Source organism: Macadamia integrifolia, unplaced genomic scaffold (genome assembly GCF_013358625.1).
Source record: "Macadamia integrifolia cultivar HAES 741 unplaced genomic scaffold, SCU_Mint_v3 scaffold_19A, whole genome shotgun sequence".
NCBI classification, from domain to species: domain Eukaryota; kingdom Viridiplantae; phylum Streptophyta; class Magnoliopsida; order Proteales; family Proteaceae; genus Macadamia; species Macadamia integrifolia.
The window spans coordinates 363,949-382,246 of NW_024870640.1; the positions used below are offsets into that span (position 1 = coordinate 363,949).

At 36.2% G+C, this 18,298-nt stretch overlaps 1 protein-coding gene across 1 annotated transcript; it reads right to left on the reverse strand.

Moving 5' to 3' along the window:
- Positions 1–352: 352 nt before the first annotated feature.
- On the reverse strand, positions 353–17,423 carry LOC122071281 (probable LRR receptor-like serine/threonine-protein kinase At3g47570). The gene is made up of 8 exons (XM_042635608.1): positions 17,096–17,423; positions 3,374–3,592; positions 2,847–2,936; positions 2,263–2,540; positions 1,393–2,041; positions 716–1,062; positions 537–593; positions 353–388 (listed from the first exon to the last, which is right to left on the reverse strand). Exons 1-8 carry the CDS (start codon positions 17,421–17,423, stop codon positions 353–355), a joined length of 2,004 nt encoding a protein of 667 aa, XP_042491542.1.
- Between the last annotated feature and the right edge of the window lie 875 nt (positions 17,424–18,298).

The window sequence follows — 18,298 nt, forward strand, 5'->3', positions numbered from 1 at the left end:
AAAAAAAAAGCCTGAAAGAAAGTTACTTGTCCAGAATTGATTCAACCTTGATACAGATTGGGATCAGGTAAGGAAGAAATTGAGTCTTAAACTCTTCCAATTGCCAACTTAATTATCATACGTGAATCATGGTTTTAAAAAATGGTATCAGAACAGTCGTATCAGCTGATACATTTTGGTATCGGCTGTACCTAATACCGATACCTACCCGATCTTCTATTGGTAGAATGGTTCTAACTAGGGGTACAGTTGTCCAAAAAATAAAATTTTAATTAAAATATGAGGGCAGAAACATCTGATATGGACGATCTGTACCAATATTGTTCATGCCCGATATCAATACTTAGTCGATCTAGTATTGACGGAATTGTTCTAATTGGGGGTAAATCTGTCCAGAAAATACTTTTTCAATCAAAGTTGAGGGAATAACCAACCGATTCGACCTCATACTGTTGATCTGTATTGGTATCAGTATTGGTATCAATATCGATACCATTTTTCGAAACCATGATATGAATAACTCTAAATCAGCCTACCTTTGCTGTATGATCTAAAACTTTCTTTTCTTGGAGTTTTCCATGAGCATTAAGCAGCTAAGATAACACAATAAGGTATTGATAGATTCAAAATCACCTTTTAATCAATCGTAGTTGCTGTGTATTGATAGATTCTTGCTTCAAGAAAACTTTCCTCTGATTAAATGTCGCCCCCTCACATCATTCATGTTCATACGTTCTCTTGGGGATTCCTTGGAGCACTGGAGCGCAATTTCCATTATTGCCATTATGCAATCCTGCAATTTTCCTGTCCTATGACTAAGACCAATAGTCTTGTTGATGTCATCTTTCTCAATTTCTTCACTTTGTTCTTCCTTGGGTAGGAGTCTTGGATCTAAAATTTTCATCAAGTGTACTAGTAAAGCTGCCTTTGCAAAATTATGGAGATTTAAGTCATTAGTAAATAGCTGATCCGTTGGCCTTTTTCCTATGAACATCTCCAATAATAGGATCCCATAGCTAAACACATCAGCTTTTATATTTGCTCTTCCACCCATGCCATATTCTGAGATTTATAAACCTCTCGTTGTTAGTTTAACAATAAAAAATTGCATATTTTTTTCATATATTAAAATAAATTACAGAATGAAATATGGAAAGGGTAAACTCATTATTCAAAAGGACCGAGTCATTTATTAAATCTAGGACGCATGATTCTTATGATTATGTTAAAACCATGATCCAATCTAATTAAGACAGAAAAATGTGTTGATATACTCAATCAACTATAACAAATTTCGATTAGAATAGACAACAAGTATGGGAATTTAGATGTAACGAATTATAATTTAATATATTGATAACTCAAAATAATATTGCATAGTTTATTTGTTACCTGGAGTAGCATAGCCAATAAATCCTTTTATCCCAATGGTACTAGTTTGAGCCTGGGATGAATTGTCGCCAGATTCTAAAAGTAGCCTCGCCAAACCAAAGTCACTAACATGTGCAATCATATCACTGTCAAGTAGAACATTGCTTGGCTTCAAGTCACAATGAACAATTGATGTATAACAATGGTAATGAAGGTAATCCAATGTAGAAGCCACATCAATTGCGATGTTTAATCTTTGAAGAAGGCTTAAATTCCTTGAATGATTATGTTCCTCCATCAGCGGATGCAACCAGTCATCAAGACTCCCATTGGGCATGAACTCATAAACCAGGGCTTTGAAATATTTGCCTTTTGAATCAAGACTTGAACATAAAGTTAAAATCTTGACAAGATTTCGATGCCGAATATTCTGTAATGCTTCACATTCAACCGTAAAGCTCTTGTAAGCTCTTGGATTTTGAAGGTTGAATACCTTGATTGCGACAATTGTTTCATCATTGTTGATAATCCCTTTGTATAAAGAGCCAAAACTACCAGAACCTACGAAATTAGCTGAAAAAAATCCTCTAGTAGCTTGGAAGAGCTCTTTGTAAGAAAGCTTCAAGAACTGGTCACCAATTACTGGTGTGGATGGATGTTGCTTTTTGATCTTCTTATCCAAAAAAGAGTAAGAAATGAAGAAATCAAAAGAAAACCAAGAATCACACCGATTATCCCCATCAATCTACTAAAATGATTGAACTTTTCTCGTTTCTTAGATCCATGGTTTGTGCATGCAGGTAGTTGTAATTATGCAATTTTTCCACAAAGCTTATCATTTCCCTTCACTAAAATTGCACTTGCATTTCCAAAGATTCCGTTTGTCGGTACCTCCCCATTAAGATTATTGAAGGATAAATTTAAACTCTGCAATGCTACAAATTTCTCTAGATCTTTTGGGATTTCCCTTGATAAGTTGTTTGATGAGAGATCTAAATCTCGAAGCCCCTTCAAAAGAGTCAAAGATTGAGTAATGGTTCCTTCAAAGAAATTATGCCCTATGTTAAGATGTTCCAAACTATTACAATCACCAAAGGAGGAGGGGATTTCTCCAAACAATCTGTTTTCAGAGACATCTATTGTAGAAACACTCTTCAAATTACCAATTTCTGTTGGTAGAGAACCGACCAGAAAATTATAAGATAAGTCGAGAGATATTGACAATGAGGATACAAGAAAGAGTTGTTCAGGTATTGGGCCCTGGAGGCTATTATTATATAGGGTTAGGTAATGCAAATGTTGACAATTTCCAATGCTGGAAGGAATGCTTGCCCTCAAGTTGTTTCCTTCTAAATGGAGTTCATACAAAAGAGTGAGATTGCCTATAGAGGAACGTATCTGTCCTGAAAGTCTATTTCTACCCAAGAATAATCTTTGAAGCTTTGGAAGTTTCCCTATACCAAATGGAATAATACCTTTCAGAAAGTTCACCTCCAAGCCCAAATCGGTCAAGTTGACAAGATTCTCAATCCCAGCAGGGATAGTTCCAGAAATTTGATTTTCTCCTAAAAGAAAAATTAAGAGTTGTGTTGAGAGATTGACTTTAAATTTGGGAAGGGGACCTTTAAAACCATTATGTTGTAGGTCCAAAAGCTCTAGATGTGTACAATTGACTAAAGAATTTACAAATCTAAATCACCAGCTTCCCCTGTTCCACAATGATTTGTATCAATATCAAATTTTCGAAGGTATTGAAGATTTGCAAAGTGGTTAGGGATTGGTCCAATAAAATTGTTTTGAGCTAGACTAATCATTTTGAGTGTAGAAATTTTGGAGATGGAATTCGGAATTCTCCCTGAGAGAAGGTTCTCTCCAATTGCTAGATTTTTTAGATTTGGAAGAGTGAGGCTTATGTCTCGTGCAAGGCTCCCTTGCAGTCGGTTTAGTGTGACAGAAATAACTTCAAGAGATGAGAGATTATATATTGAGATAGGGAACATACCAGATAGCTTATTTAGAGCAAGTCCTAGAAAGTATAAATTTGCAAGCCAACCAAAGGTTTCTGGAATGCTCCCTTGCAGTCCATTTCCACTTAAAGAGACAGATCGAATGGAGGAAATGTTCCCAAAAGAAGTTGGTATTTCTCCTATCGAGCCATTGAAATTAATAGAAACCATCTCCAGCTTCGACAAAGAAGTAAATAGCCCAACCGGAATCTTCCCTACAAGATTGTTATAGGAGAAGTGAATTTCTCTTAAATGAGCATAGTTGGCCAAGCTGGTAGGAAATTGTCTGAGATCTGTGATGGAAGTAGAGGGGTTCGACCAGATTGACCGTGACCCGATGGATCGACCCGCGACTTGGAGTATATATAATGTACTGTTGCTTGTTGAGAAAGTCACTGTATTTTGGGGGTTTTTCGAGCTAGGATTTTCAGGGCGAGTTTTCTCGCTGCTGCTTGGGTGTAATCTCTCTTCTGCATAGTGAAACATTTTCTTCTTCGCCCGAGGACGTAGCACACCACCCTGGTGTGTGAACCTCGTTAAATCTCTGTGTCGTGCAGATCTATTGTCTCTTTATTTTTCGTTTTTCTTGGTGTTTGATCTAACATACGATGTCAATAAGGCATAGTGAACTGATGCCCATTCACCGTGGCCTCAGGGAACCTCTTCTGTTGATTTTTAAGTTTATGCCATTACTCTAAAAGAGGACGATGTAGTATCTCAAACTCATGGGGGTGCAATGAGTATTGGGGCAAAACACTGGAAGGTAAGGTCTGTGTAATTTACCAACCCCCCCCCCCCAAAAAAAAAAGGGAGTATGGATCTGATTCTTGCATTCTCATATGATCCTGATCCCACACATGGTATCCACCACAGGGCTTTACCTTGTGTGGATTCTATGTGTGTGAATCAGGATAGTACAAGAAGCTGATCCTCTCTCTCATTGATGTGGTTGCTTTTCTACAAGTAGATTCCAAGCAAGGTTTCAAAACTCAGAATCGGTAAGAATCTGTTAGCGCCAGTTCGATAATCGATCAAAAATTGATAGAATTAATAGGAATTAATGTGAACCAACTTGACCGATTAGTGCCGATTCCAATAAAAATCAATCGAATCCATGATTCCAAAGTATAAGGTAAGGTACTTCACTTCTTTTGTGTATTTACCTTCTTTGTTTTGGTAGAATAGATTGAATTTTATTTTATTTTTTTCCTTTTTGGTTCTTCACATTCTAAATTCTCTCTTAGGAAAACTCTCTAAATTGTTAATGCAGTCTAGTTTGGTGAAGCATCTCAACTATATGTTTCACAATGTATTAGAATCTTCCCTTGATATATCAATGGTTCAAATGGTTATCTTCAAGTTATTATTCTACTATATGTAGAATATATTTTTTTTTTTAATGAAAAATGAAATATTTCAGAACAAACAGAAATTGTTTAAAGATACATTCACTGTAAATGGACCACTCAAGCTACTACTTTCAACATATATAGCTTAAATTATCTGCTGGTTAAACTAAATCTCAATAGACATGAAATAACCTAACACCATATATTGCTTATTATTATACTATATATTAGAAGGAGAAAGTCTTCTTACTTGTATTGTTATATAAATCTTGGTAAGAAAGAGAGGGAAATCAATCAAGGATTCAAGGTGCATCTTGTTGTACCCAAAGTGCTGAACTGAAAAGCCGTAACCTTTATTTATTTGTCACTTGTCGAATTCCCAAAAGTTCTTTAAGCAATTATAGAAATGGTATTCAAAATAATCTGAAAGTGACATATTATTATGTCAATATCATTTTTAAGAACTCTCAGTCTCTACACATTTTTTAGTACACATGAAATGATAGGATTTCCTACTGAAAAAAAAAAATGACATGATTTCACATTTGTAGAATGAAGAAAGTGTGTAAAACACTAAAAAAATTACAATTTTTTAAAAGATTTTCACATTGATGAATAGGTAAGGTCTCTAGAAAAGACTCAGTAAATGTATTTTAACTTCTTTCTCAACACAAAACCAGGTAAAATTGAATTGCCACAAAACTTGGAATTCAAATACAATTTAGAGACAAGTGATTGTCAAGCAGGCTAAGACAATTTAATACAAGTAACATACTTTATACAGTCATCCATACACACCTACCAAATTACTGACTAAAAGTAATTAAATAACACATCTATCTTGTTATTGAAAAACAGCATCAGCTCCCTAGAATTTGCCTTGCTCATTCAAGCCCTTGGAGAAGTCCCCTGGCCTTTGCATGCAATCTGCCTCCTACACCAAAATTGATTTCCATGAAAATGAAGCAATTATGGAATACAAGAAGGGAAGCACATCCAGTATCAGCAGTACTTTGGGGAAAGATTCCAATCATTAACAGAGCATAATCCTCAGATAGAAAAGATCTCAAAGAAGACAAAATCATAAATGGATCAAGCATCAATGGAGTAGGTAACTGCACTTTTGAACTGTTAGAATTCACCAAATCGTAAAGATTTAGATCGAAAATCTACCTGTTAGTTTTTAGACTTCTGAAATGCCACCTATTTGAGGTGATCCCAAGCAAATATAAAGTGATAAACAGAACACCAAAGAGCCATATAAGATCCATCATAGATTGAAGATAATGAATAAAAAAAATTAAAAAAGGCCAAACAAGGAGTCATTAATCCATTTCTTAGTTTAAAGACCCAATACCCTAGCTGCTAAAATACTTTGGTAAAAGCACAAGAAGCAAAGAGATGCCACTTTGTTTCCATGCCAGTTAAAAAAATAACAGCTTAAATCCTCCAGCATCCAGCTTTCGTAGGAAACCCATGAGGACATGGTGTAGAAGAGTCTCCAACCAAAGATTTTGAATTTATTCCACCATCTTTTCAACATTCTATCAACCACAAATAAATCACCAAAACCACCAAAGGTATTAATCTTTTATATATATATATATATATATATATATATGAACCAGAACCAGTCCATCTCATTATTAATTTGTACTAGTTCCAAGGTTTGGCATCAATTAAGTGGGATGTTTTTGATCCAGTCTCCAAAAAGGTCGAAGTTAAACCTGTCCCAATTGACACCCCCTAACCTGAACCATAAATTCTAGAATAATGCCATTGGAGGCAAGCAAAATCTCATAAAAAACTCAAGCTCTATTTTTTCCCTCTTTCTACTCATGTGAAGATAATGATTTTTATTATGAATACATAAACAAGGAGATCATATACACAAACATTCATACTATGAAATTAACACGTCAAAAAGCTCGCAAATAAATCTAAACCATAGGAAACCTAATGTATGTTATCCAAAATAAGGTAGCTAACAAGTGAAAAGAAAATGAAATGGAAAGATGATAAAAGGCTCTTTAACATCCAAGTGATGAGGATAAAGTAGAGGCATCGTCGATCTGTATAACTTTCTTCCATCAAACAAATTTGTTATCATCTCCTTTGTATCAGATTCCACCCATCTTGCTGCAATCCTTATTTAAGAGCCCTAATTTCCAATCTCACAACTGATCTTGAAACTGCACATTAAAATCCACAAACTGCACAACCCCAAAACAGCTCAAGTGAATTCTTGTGATCATACTTATGATGCTAGGAAGTAGAGGTGAAACAGGGTCAGGTTGGGCTAGGTTTCTTAAAACTCCAACCCAAACCTAGGTCCCCAAAACTCAACCCAGGCCCAACCCAATCCTATCGGGCTCATGCTTAAAGCCTTGGGCTGGGTTTGACCTGTTGACCTTGACTGGTCTTGTATTTTTTTTTTTTTCCTACAAAGGTTCACAAATATTAACCCTCTCTTAAGTTTTCAATTCTTGAAGCCAGAGAGATGGAGATCGAAACCGCTTCTCCTTCGTATAAATGATGGAAAAAGAAGAAAAAGAAAAGTGGAAAGGAGGGTGATTGACGAGGAATTGAGAGAAGAGGAATTGGATGGGCCATTTGGACATGGATTCAGCCGGAATTCCAAAACATTTTCTATAAAAAGCCAACATATGAAATTACATTTTGATTCTTCTTAGGCCAATCACCTCTTTGACAATGTAGATATTTGAGGAAACCAAAAATAGGTTACAAGTAGACAAACCCATTATATACATACACAGAGAAAGGACCCAATCCCATTTTTAGACTCAAGTGGAACAAGACTCTCAGCATAAGAACCTAATATATCCCAACCGGTATTACCTTTAACTGCAACATGCCTAACTAAATCGCCATCTGTTAAGCTTTATAGACCTTTTCTCATCATCATGACATACATCATATAGGGTTGTGTGTCTTGAATTCTTGATCTATTTCGAAGATTGACCCACAACGTAAATTTGGTGATGAATTCAATGAGACTTTTATTTTAGGTTTGTGATGGTAGCAGAGGGCTTGGACCAATAGCCTATTACTGTTCTCGTACGGGCTGCGAGGGTGAACTGTATGTACAGTGCAACCTGGTCAAATTCGATCCAATGGGTCGACCTGACTTGAAGAAGTATATATTTGTATTATTATCTTGTTATGCAAGCAAATGAGATTTGAGGATTTTCAAATTAGGATTTTTGAACGACAGTTCTGATCATGAGTTTAGGTGTTCTTCAAAGATCTCCATTGCTATCTTTCTTCCATCATATGGTGAATTATATTCACTTTCGCCTGTAAATATAGCACATCTTATCGGTGTGTGAACCATGTTAAATCTTTATAACTTTTTTTTTGTAAAAGGATAATTTTATTAAAAGAGAAATGGGGAATACATCAAATAAAGAAAAAAACAAGCACTAGGCCGAAACCACTAGAGCAACTTGCAATCTCCACCTTCGGCATGGCCATCAGCAGAGAGAGCAAGGGGACACCCTAGCAGAATCTAAAACGATGCCTATCCATCGCATCATCCTCTAAATCCATCAGAATATGACTTGGAAAGAATACCGAGTAATCAGAGAGGCCTGACTTTGAAACCTTCTTAGCAAGATAGTTAGCTGCCGTATTAGCTTCATGGAAACAATGTTAGATCTTCCAAAGGATAGATGCCAAAAAAAGAAGAACAAAAATCCATTTCTGAAGAGCAAACCAAGGGATCTAATTCTTCTACAGTGCAGAAAAAGCAAAGATTAAAAAATTATATTCTCTTTTATCTCTCTCTCTCTCTCTCTCTCTCTTTCTCTATCTATAAGTTAAAAAATTATAAGTTGTATGAATATGTTCAAACAAGATACAAAGAAAAATAAAAAAATTGTAATCAGGTTATAATGGACCAAGTTTCATTCACTCATGGTAAAGATAGAATCTCTTTATCCACCAGTTATTGTAGTTATATGACACTTTTGAACAATGCTTAACACGTTAATCATGTCGGTGCTGGTCATGCCTTAATTCATCATGGACTTTTGAGGACTAGGACCAGAACGAAACCGAACGATTATGTAATCAATCTTCAAAGCCAAGACTCAATTAAACCAATTGCTAAATTAATCAATTATTGGTAAAGTTGCTTAATCTATCAGGTTATTAGGTTAATCGGATTGAACCAAGACTAACCAATTAATTTAAAACCACCATAAATCTTTTAATAAAACAATCGGTTCAACTTCGAGGTTATTCGGATGGCTTAGACGGGCCTAGGCTTGGCACCCCTACATATTCCTATAATTTATGATTTTTTTTTTTTTTTTGCCCTTTTTTTTATTTATATAGTTATTTTTTTTTTAGAAATAGACAGAAAAAAGAGATCGTGTCGACTGGCAATGATAGAATACTATAATCAACTGAAACCGACCCTTTATGGTTTGTTTAAGCCCATATAACCATCCCTTAGCTATGCATGTCTTTCATCATCAAATCTCCTATGTTCACTTTATGCCTACCCTTGGCTCATTGAACTCCTTTAATTTGAATCGTATCTTTATTCCTTATTGAAACATTTAAAACATTTAAATGCCTCCATTATATGTGTCTTTGCCACTCAAAACGATATTCTCTCAACTCATTCTATATCAGAGTTACTCCTAAATTAATATTTTTACTCTTAAATTATTATTATTATTTTTTAATTTAGAAAATTAACCCAATTTGTTCATTTCTTATTTTATCTTTACTAATTATACCGAGTTTTCCTTGAGACATGGTGAAGGAGGAATTTCTTTACCGATGGGCATCACTGCACTCGGATGGGCATAAGGGATCAGTGAAACTTTTTACCTCCAACATATATGGGGAGCAGAATAATAATGATAGTAGATTTGTGGGTGAAAAAAAAAAGTCCGTCTTTCAAGTTTTTACCCCTCAACCATCCCAACATCCTCACTTTAGCTACGATAACTTTGTTTATATGTTGTTTCTTCCCTATCTGGTGCTATTAAATTTTCTTTTTTTCGTCCATTATACAACACTTCAAATACATATCTCCACTTCATCTATAATATTATTTTAATTCTTTGTGCAACATCATCTTTTATTTCTCCTTCTTTATTTATATTTTTAAGAAGTTAAAATTATATCGTAATTTTCACTGCCCAACTTGTAGTGTCCTATTGTTCAACCACACCCTTGCCCAAAACTATTCATCATCCAACCATCACTAAAGTTTCAGACCAATCAATATCAACATGTGCATTGACAAGCATTTATCCAATGGTCAAAGTCAAACTTCCAAATTTTTCCTTCCATCAGTTGCCTTAGTAATTGGTGAAATCATCAGCATTTAGCCCACTTAGACTGGCACAAAACTCGAAGCCTCTAACCAGCCAAAACAGACTATCATTGATGTTTTACGTTGTTAGCATGTGTTTTTTTTATGGAGTGGGCTTGGCATTGGTGCTGGATTGCCAGGCCTGACCCAGGATTTGGGCCCGACATTCAGGCTCAACTTTTGTCCCATATACAACTTTAGTAATTAGCATACACCCAATGATCCCATACGACAGTATTGCAGGGTCAAAATGTTTTACCATAATTAAAATTGATTTATTGATTTATCTTCCAATCCTGTAAAATGGGAGTAAAAATAACCATTCCATTTATCATATACAATCTAATTTAAAAAATTTTAAGTGGGCTACTCAAAAACATGTTTGATCATAAAGTCCAATAGGTGATCACCAATGCCATCACAAGATAATATTTGCACAAGTAATAGTTCAACCCCAGGAAATTGTGGGGATCCTCAATAAATTGATTTCCTGGTGCAATTTGATTTCCAACTTTTCAATTCTCTAATTACTATTTAGAAGATGTTTTACTCTTCTTTGATTGAATGTAACTTCTTAATCAATTTTGACTGCGCCGAACAAATCATTAATAACAAGAAGTCTGCTTTTCTGCACAAAACCATTTGGAAATTCCAAGCCCCAACTAAGCATAAGATCCTACTTTGGGTTCTAATCATAAGGAAAGTCAGTACTTGTAAAAAATATAAATTGGTGAGTATGTAGAGTAATCACTCCTTTTGTTTGTCAATCATGCCTAGAGAAAGGAGGGAAAGTTCAAGAAACTACCATCTCTTCATCACTATAGATTTTTCACACAGTTCATTATGGTTGTCGTGGGGGGGGGGGGGGGGGGTTTGGTGTTGCTATGGATCTATAACTTGTTGGAGGTATGTGGAGCCTAAGGATAAAGAGAAATAGTACAATATTCAGGGATCAAGAGCAAATGCCCCAAAATATGATAAACATAGGCCAGCTTATCAAGAAGCAATATCATTAGGGACTGAAGAAACATTATTTTCTAAAAGTCTATTTGTAGCAAGTGTTACAAGGTGATAAATTTGATGTTACATCGGTGCCCTAATCTGATCAAATTTGTAATAAGTCTCATGCCAAATATTGACAGCACCAGTGACTTCTGGATCGCGCAATCTATTGTTTAGAGAGAAATGATGACCCTACCTGTCAATGCAGGATTTGACGGTCGAACTAGAAAGGATTCAAAACCTTCCTAGTCGCTTGACCCCTTGCATGGTGCAAATGACATGTAAAAACCTTGCACAAGTCCATAAAGAACCCCCCTAGGAGTTGAGCAAAGGGGGATGAATACCAACAAAGTTCAGCAACTATACTAACCGCCAGTAGGAACATGCATCTACCGGTGTGTTTTGTAGTGTTGAACTACATTCTTTGTTTGTGGGACCCGTTATGTGCATCTTAGCCAACTTCACTCATGATCCCACACTACATGAGACCTACCCTAGTGACTTACACACATTGTTGGACCAAGGTAGTGGATCCAAGTGGCCCGACAATCGGGTTGAGTCAAACTTGGCCGAGACCAAGAGCACAGGCAAATAGGCCCTAAGGCCTCTACCTATTTAGGGCTCATTTCCCACCTGGACCCAAACGTGAAAGGGAGAGAAAGAAGGAGAAAAAGGAGAAGAAGAAGGATGAGGAAAAGGAAGCTGTCCAACCACAACCTTCTTGTTGTTGGTTGCTCCCGAAAGTAAGAGGACCTTCCCTTACCTCTCCCCTCTTCATATTCGGTTTTGGGTTGGTAGTGAACTGAAGTTTTATAAGGTTTGAGGGGTATGCCTCAACCCCCGTAACTTTAGATGGCCAGAATAGCATGCATTCTACTCTCCCGCATGATTCCTCGTTCAAAGTGAGCTGCATGAGCTCCAGGGTCATTTTCATCCAAATAGAAGGTTAGGGTTTTGGTCGTCTAATCAGCATAACTCCCAAATGATGACTTGGTGAAAGCATGATTAGCCGAGCTTAAATGGAAGGTGAGAAGGCCCTTCACAAACCCCATAGAAAAATCCCAATTGTCGGACCCAAGGAGACCAAGCCCCAAGAAGTTCAGCAATTTCTGGGTTAGTCACCAGTAAGACCAATATCCACCAGTGGACAACTACCATATGGTTATGCAAAGCCAAATTGGCCTCTGATAGATCCACCGGTAGGACCATCAATAAGAGGAGCCATTAACTGATGGCCATCCACCGGTGAGCGTTTGAGACCTATTGGGTCTCTACCAGACCCACTGGTAGGAATGGACATTAATAGGTGGCAATCTATAGGTGAGTCTACTATACTATCAAATTAACAGTTTGTACAATTTTGAGAGACCTTCTAAGGTACTTTTTAATACCTATTAACGCCCATTTACCCTTACAACTAGGACAGAGACGATCACATTCGGTAAGGCCTAAAGGGGTTTGATTCGGGCTTCTACACTTGGAAAATTTACTCATCCGATCAACAGACAAGGTGAGTGGTGGTCTGAACTTATTTTGAAGTGTTTTACACTATTAGAACTGTATGCATGCCATAGTAATCATATGTATTTATTTCAATCACTTATATTTTATATTTGAACTGTATACCTTGTTTTGTTGTTGATCAATTGTTTACATGTTTCAATGTGTAAAAAGGGATCCGTTGTGACCAAGGGGATTCTAGTACCATGATCACCGTGTGGATGATTGCATCATGCATTAAGTATATATTAGAGTTAGATATGACTATGGATACTTGGTGTGGTTGGTGGTAATTCCAGTACCATGTGCGTCGTTGTCATACTTGGATATGGGTAAACGATGTCGCCAATGTTAATTTTTGCATGGGTCCCATACTAACCTATATGTATGCTAGATAGGCTTTAGACATAGATGCGATATGACCGATGGTAATTCTGGTACCGTATTCCATACTTCTGTACTACATGTATCACTATGAAGGGCATGTAGATTATTATGGTTAGGTCTACATTCCCTATGCTACAATCCCTTATCAAAAGGGGGTGAGGTGTTGGATAACCCATCGTGGTATATTCAATGAATCCTTTCAGAATATCACTTTTCGCAATACAATGTGATTGTTATCAGAGGTGGAAATCAGTCCGATATGACCGATGGTAATTCCGATGTCATGGCTATCAGGAGGGGATTATCGGGATTTGTTGGGTGATCGACGGTTGCATTCTAGGACCAGTAGGCTCCTAATCACGAACAGAATTGTATTTTTGGGTGATCGATATGCGATTTTTGGGATTAAGGATACTGCCTAATTCGTTGTAGTAGCATGAACCCCACTTGGTAGTATGCTAGGTGATTAAAATGAAATGAATTGCATTTGTGTATGCTTATATGAATCTCATCCCTCGTTGAGTTAGTTGGAACTCACGCCACATGCATGTTGTTTTTTAGATGATGATGCAAGTACCGTCATGCCAATGGGTAGTGACACCTCATTTTTCATGACTGAGTATGGTGGTGATTGGTGGATACCAGAGCCCGAGGGCACAATCCAAATTGTGCTTGCGATAATTGTGCGTATGCTACACCTTGAGCTAAGGGTGAAGTTGCTGACTTCTTCGGTGCTGTATTTTTGGATGATAACTTATGAGATTATATTTATGTCTTGATGAATTTTTGTGAATGAAAAAACATGTTATGTAATATACCTCACATTAATTTCTTCCCCAATTGATTTAAGTTGGTTTTGCATATATATACTCTGATTTCCACTGCATTGATTTTAGTTTGTTCAGTTATATTATGGTTGTGATGGTTAAGATACTGCTATCAGAGATCTTGATAGATATTTAGGACAGTTAACCGTCCTAGTCACATTGATGGTATCCTAGAGGAAGCAGGGTGTGACATTTGATGTCCTTTATATAGACCAAATATGGTCAGATCTCGGTATTTAGGCTAAATCTTATTGTACTTTTACCTTAAAGCTATATGGGTACTTATCAGGTAAGGATTTGGGAATGGATCTGAATGTGATTGAGATTTGACAAAGCCTAATTCGAACCAGACTTGATTTTCAAATTGGATATTATATTATGATTAAAAAAAAATCCAAAATGGATATGGGGTGGATTTAGGTGTGCATACAGTAATATATTGTTAGACCATAGTAGACATCACTTAAACAGTCGGCCTAGGAAAAGAACATATCAAAATCCCATAATAAAATTCAAGCTCTATTTATTCCCTCTTTCTATTCAATTGAATATAATGATTTTCATTATGAATACAAAAATAAGGAGATAATATATGCAAGCATTCATATTATGAAATAACATATCAAAAAGCTCGCAAGCAAATCTAGATCATAGGAAACCTAAGATATGTTATTTAAAAATAAGGTAGCTAACAAGTGAAAAAAAAAAATGAAATAAATGAAAAAATGATAAAAGGATCTTTAACATCCAATTGACAAGTTTGTTTTCCATAAAACAAACACTACTCCAGTAACATGAATTAAAGCATACTTAGTTCAAATATTCAATCAACATACTATAGGCATTTCTCGAGAAGAGTTATAGATTCCAAGACAATAATTGGCCATTATCATCAAATGCTAGAAAGGTTATTAAGATATAGGATAAGAGCATTTCTAACAGAATGTTATTGTAACGCCTCATGTTCCGTAAAGGAGATATGGAGGTTCCTGGTCCAAGGATCATTTCTCTTATGGTTAAACCGTGAATCAACTAAGTAATAAATAATCATATCTATATTAACCACAACATCAAAATAATAATAGCAGAAGTCTTCAAATTAATATTTAAAAGTCATAAAAGTCTCTAATTATTCAAAATTCAATTATATCATCCATAGCCAATTAAATCCTTTAAGAAAATTATTACATCCATAATTTAAATCTCAAAGGTAAATAAAATGATCTAGGATCAATTGAAATAATAAATGTTCTGCATGTCCCCATTTTTTTTGCTAAGAATCAGCAATGAATTTTATTAATAAACAACTGAAGATCAAAGAATGAGAGAAAAAACAAACCATTGAGCTACTTTTCCACCTTCGGCATGTCCCCATTAATCTCTTGGTTCTCGCCACTAATCAGCATGTCAAAGTGCTCTCCATCTAGGAAATGATTTAGATAAGTTTCTGGGGAAAAACTCAACAAGTAAAACTGCATACAATATCCACAGGTTTGAAAACATCAGTATAGAATAAAAACACATGCAATAATATCTTAAAATCAAATATGCAACATTTATGGAAGTTTACAATGTCCAATTGTTCCCAGTCATGTCCATTTAATCAATTCATTTACTTTGTCCCCCATTTGCCTCACACGCTCTGTGGCTTGTACATATGTCATCCCACACGCTCTGTGGCCAATGCATATCTTGATACCCAAGTAGCAATGAAAAACAAAGGTCCCTTATATGCCCCCACACATTCTGTGGCTTGTTCATATGTCATCCTATAAGTTCTATGGCCAATTCGTATCTTGACATCTAAGTACTCGAACATTACACATAATCTCCTTAGATGCCCCACATACCCTGTGGGCTGAATCCATGGAATGTCCCACACGTTCAGTGGCCAACACTTGAACCCATGATCCATACAAAAAACACACCTCCTTGGTCCAAAATTTCAAGTGTTAAATGTCATGGGTCTCATTCATTATTTTCATCATTTAAATGCACATGCGATAAAGCAAATAACCAAGTATATACATTTTGTCACATGCAATAACACATAATTTAAAAAACTAAGTAATTTATTTTTCATTCATAATTTAAAACATACACTTCAACCATGCACACACATTATATATTAAAGTATTTAAAGAGCATTATACTAATACATAAAATAATAAAAATTATGAAATCAGCCTTTTCGCATCCAATAATACACATGATTATGTAAATGGCCCCTAATTCATGTACTCATATAATGGAATGAACCAAGACAATAAGAAATGCTACATCAATCTCTAAATTACTAGTTCATGATAGGATATATTTAATCCGATAGAGAGACCTAATTTAACCCCTAAAACCATGAAATCAAAGTAATGTCTATTTAATTAACAAGGAACAACAAATCAGCCCCTATCGTCATAGAGTCTAAATATGATCGATTTAATTAAGTGAACGTACCAAAATAGCCCCTGCAAATCATAAATTAGAATAGGTCAAAATTTACTAAATGGAACACTAAATAGTTTCTAATCATCAAAATCAAGGTGACATATGTTTAATTCACATAGGACGCTAACAACCCTTAAAACCATTATTCGAAATAGTACCTAACATTGAACATTTAGAAATAAATATATTTGATTAACTCATAGTGCTAATAGCCCTTAAAATCATCACTAAAATTGTCCTATCATTTATCATTTTGAATGGATTGAAAATGATTAATTAGTAGTACTAATAGCCCCCCCCCCTTTTCTTTTTTCTTTTTTTGCTAGAAATTATTTCATTAATATGAAAAGGGGAAAGAAAAACACCAACCACAATCCTAGATAAAAAATAAAAGAAAATCATCCAATCTTAATCTCGCACCTTTGGCACTGCCATCAGCAGGAGAACAAGAAATGAACTAATTAAATCTGAAATTTGGTCTTCCCTCTAAATCCCTAGCAATGCGCTCCATAATATGCACTGAGAAGGCCACATCCACCTCTGAAGCACCAGACTTCGCTATAGAATTCCCTTCTCTATAGTTGTGAGTAATCTTCTAGGTAATACTGCCCAGCTAAGGTTGGAGACATAACCAACTCTGCAAAGCACACCATAGAATCTTCTTTTGTTGAAAGCTAGTGACTACAGCAGAAGAGTCCGATTCCACCCACAGATTTTGAATGTTCAACTCCTTGGCTCTCATGAGCCCTTCCATCAGCCCCGCCACCTCCGCTTCGAAGACACCTGTCACACCTATATATTTTTTATACGAACCTAGGACCCTTACCAAATGATCACGGAGTATCCCGCCCGCACCTGCACGGTCAGGATTACCTAGTGAACTACCATCAAAATTTAATTTAACCCAATTAATAGGGGGTTTGCATCGAAACACTTCCAAGATTCTTCTATTAGCGGCAGCCTGAATTGGGATGCCAAGGCACCTGCAAACTAGCACATCCGTCACCATTCTAACCTCACCCATCGACGAATGTCTGTTCCTTCTAACATCTTCAACCACCACAGCCACAATATACCTGGCCAAGCGAGCTCTATCTTCGAATTTCATGTTATTCCTTTCTCTCCGTAGGTGATCAATTGCTGTACCAAAACTCATAGCCCAAGCCTCCTTACTGCACACCATTTTCAGTTTTCTTTTCCACCATTAAGCCAGCTCAATCAAGCACCTCTGATTCCTCCATCTCATATTAAAGCACTCACATAATGAACTCCAAATCTCTCTAGAGAATGAGCAGGACAAGAGAATGTGATCCATCGACTCCTCCTCATGCCTACACATGTCACATCTAGAAACTATAGGGATTGCTCTCATTTTAACCGCCTCATCAGTTGGAAGTTTTCCATGGATTGCCCTCCATGCCAAAGTTGCAACCTGGGGCTGCTGCTTCTTACTCCAAATTAAAGAAGCCCACTGCACAATCGACTTCTTCATTCTAATTTCTTCCCAAGCATATTTAGAATTGAATTCCCCATCCTGAGACATGCTCCAAACACATTTATCAGCACAATCATATTGAGGAAGATTACTCCTCGCGATAGCCTTAAAAATACCTTTCATAAAATTAGAATGCACTACAGGAAGCCTCCATTTGCAGTCGCCGATGAACCTACAAACATCTCCATCAAGTGTAGTCTAATCACACCCCTCCATCACCACCCCATCTTCTAGAGCCTTTGAACCCACCCAGACATTGTTTTAGAATTTTATTTTGCGACCATCACCAACAATCCACCTCTCCATAGAGGAAATAAATTTCCACATGCATCTGATACCTGGCCATAATGAAGATTTTTTGTGACATTTCTTAGGCATTCCATGTCTACTCGAAAATCGAGCCCTCAAAAATCAACTAGCCATAGAATCTTCATGCTTGATACGTCATGCAGTTTTACAAAGCATAGCTTTGTTGACGTCTCTCAACCTTCGCAAGCCTAAACCACCTTCCTCCTTTGGTTTACAACATTGATCCCAATTTACTACAATTTTTTTTTTTTTTT

Bases quoted from the DNA above. Each gene is read 5' to 3' on its own strand.
- LOC122071281 (XM_042635608.1), bottom strand. From the start codon at position 17,423: ATGGTGTGCAGTAAGGAGGCTTGGGCTATGAGTTTTGGTACAGCAATT. The intron at 2,541-2,846 runs GTATTATTCCAT...CTCTACCAACAG, and splicing joins GGAGGTGAACTTTCTGAAAG to AAATTGGTAATTTGAAGAGT. The intron at 594-715 runs GTGAGGGGGCGA...GTGTTATCTTAG, and splicing joins AACGTATGAACATGAATGAT to CTGCTTAATGCTCATGGAAA.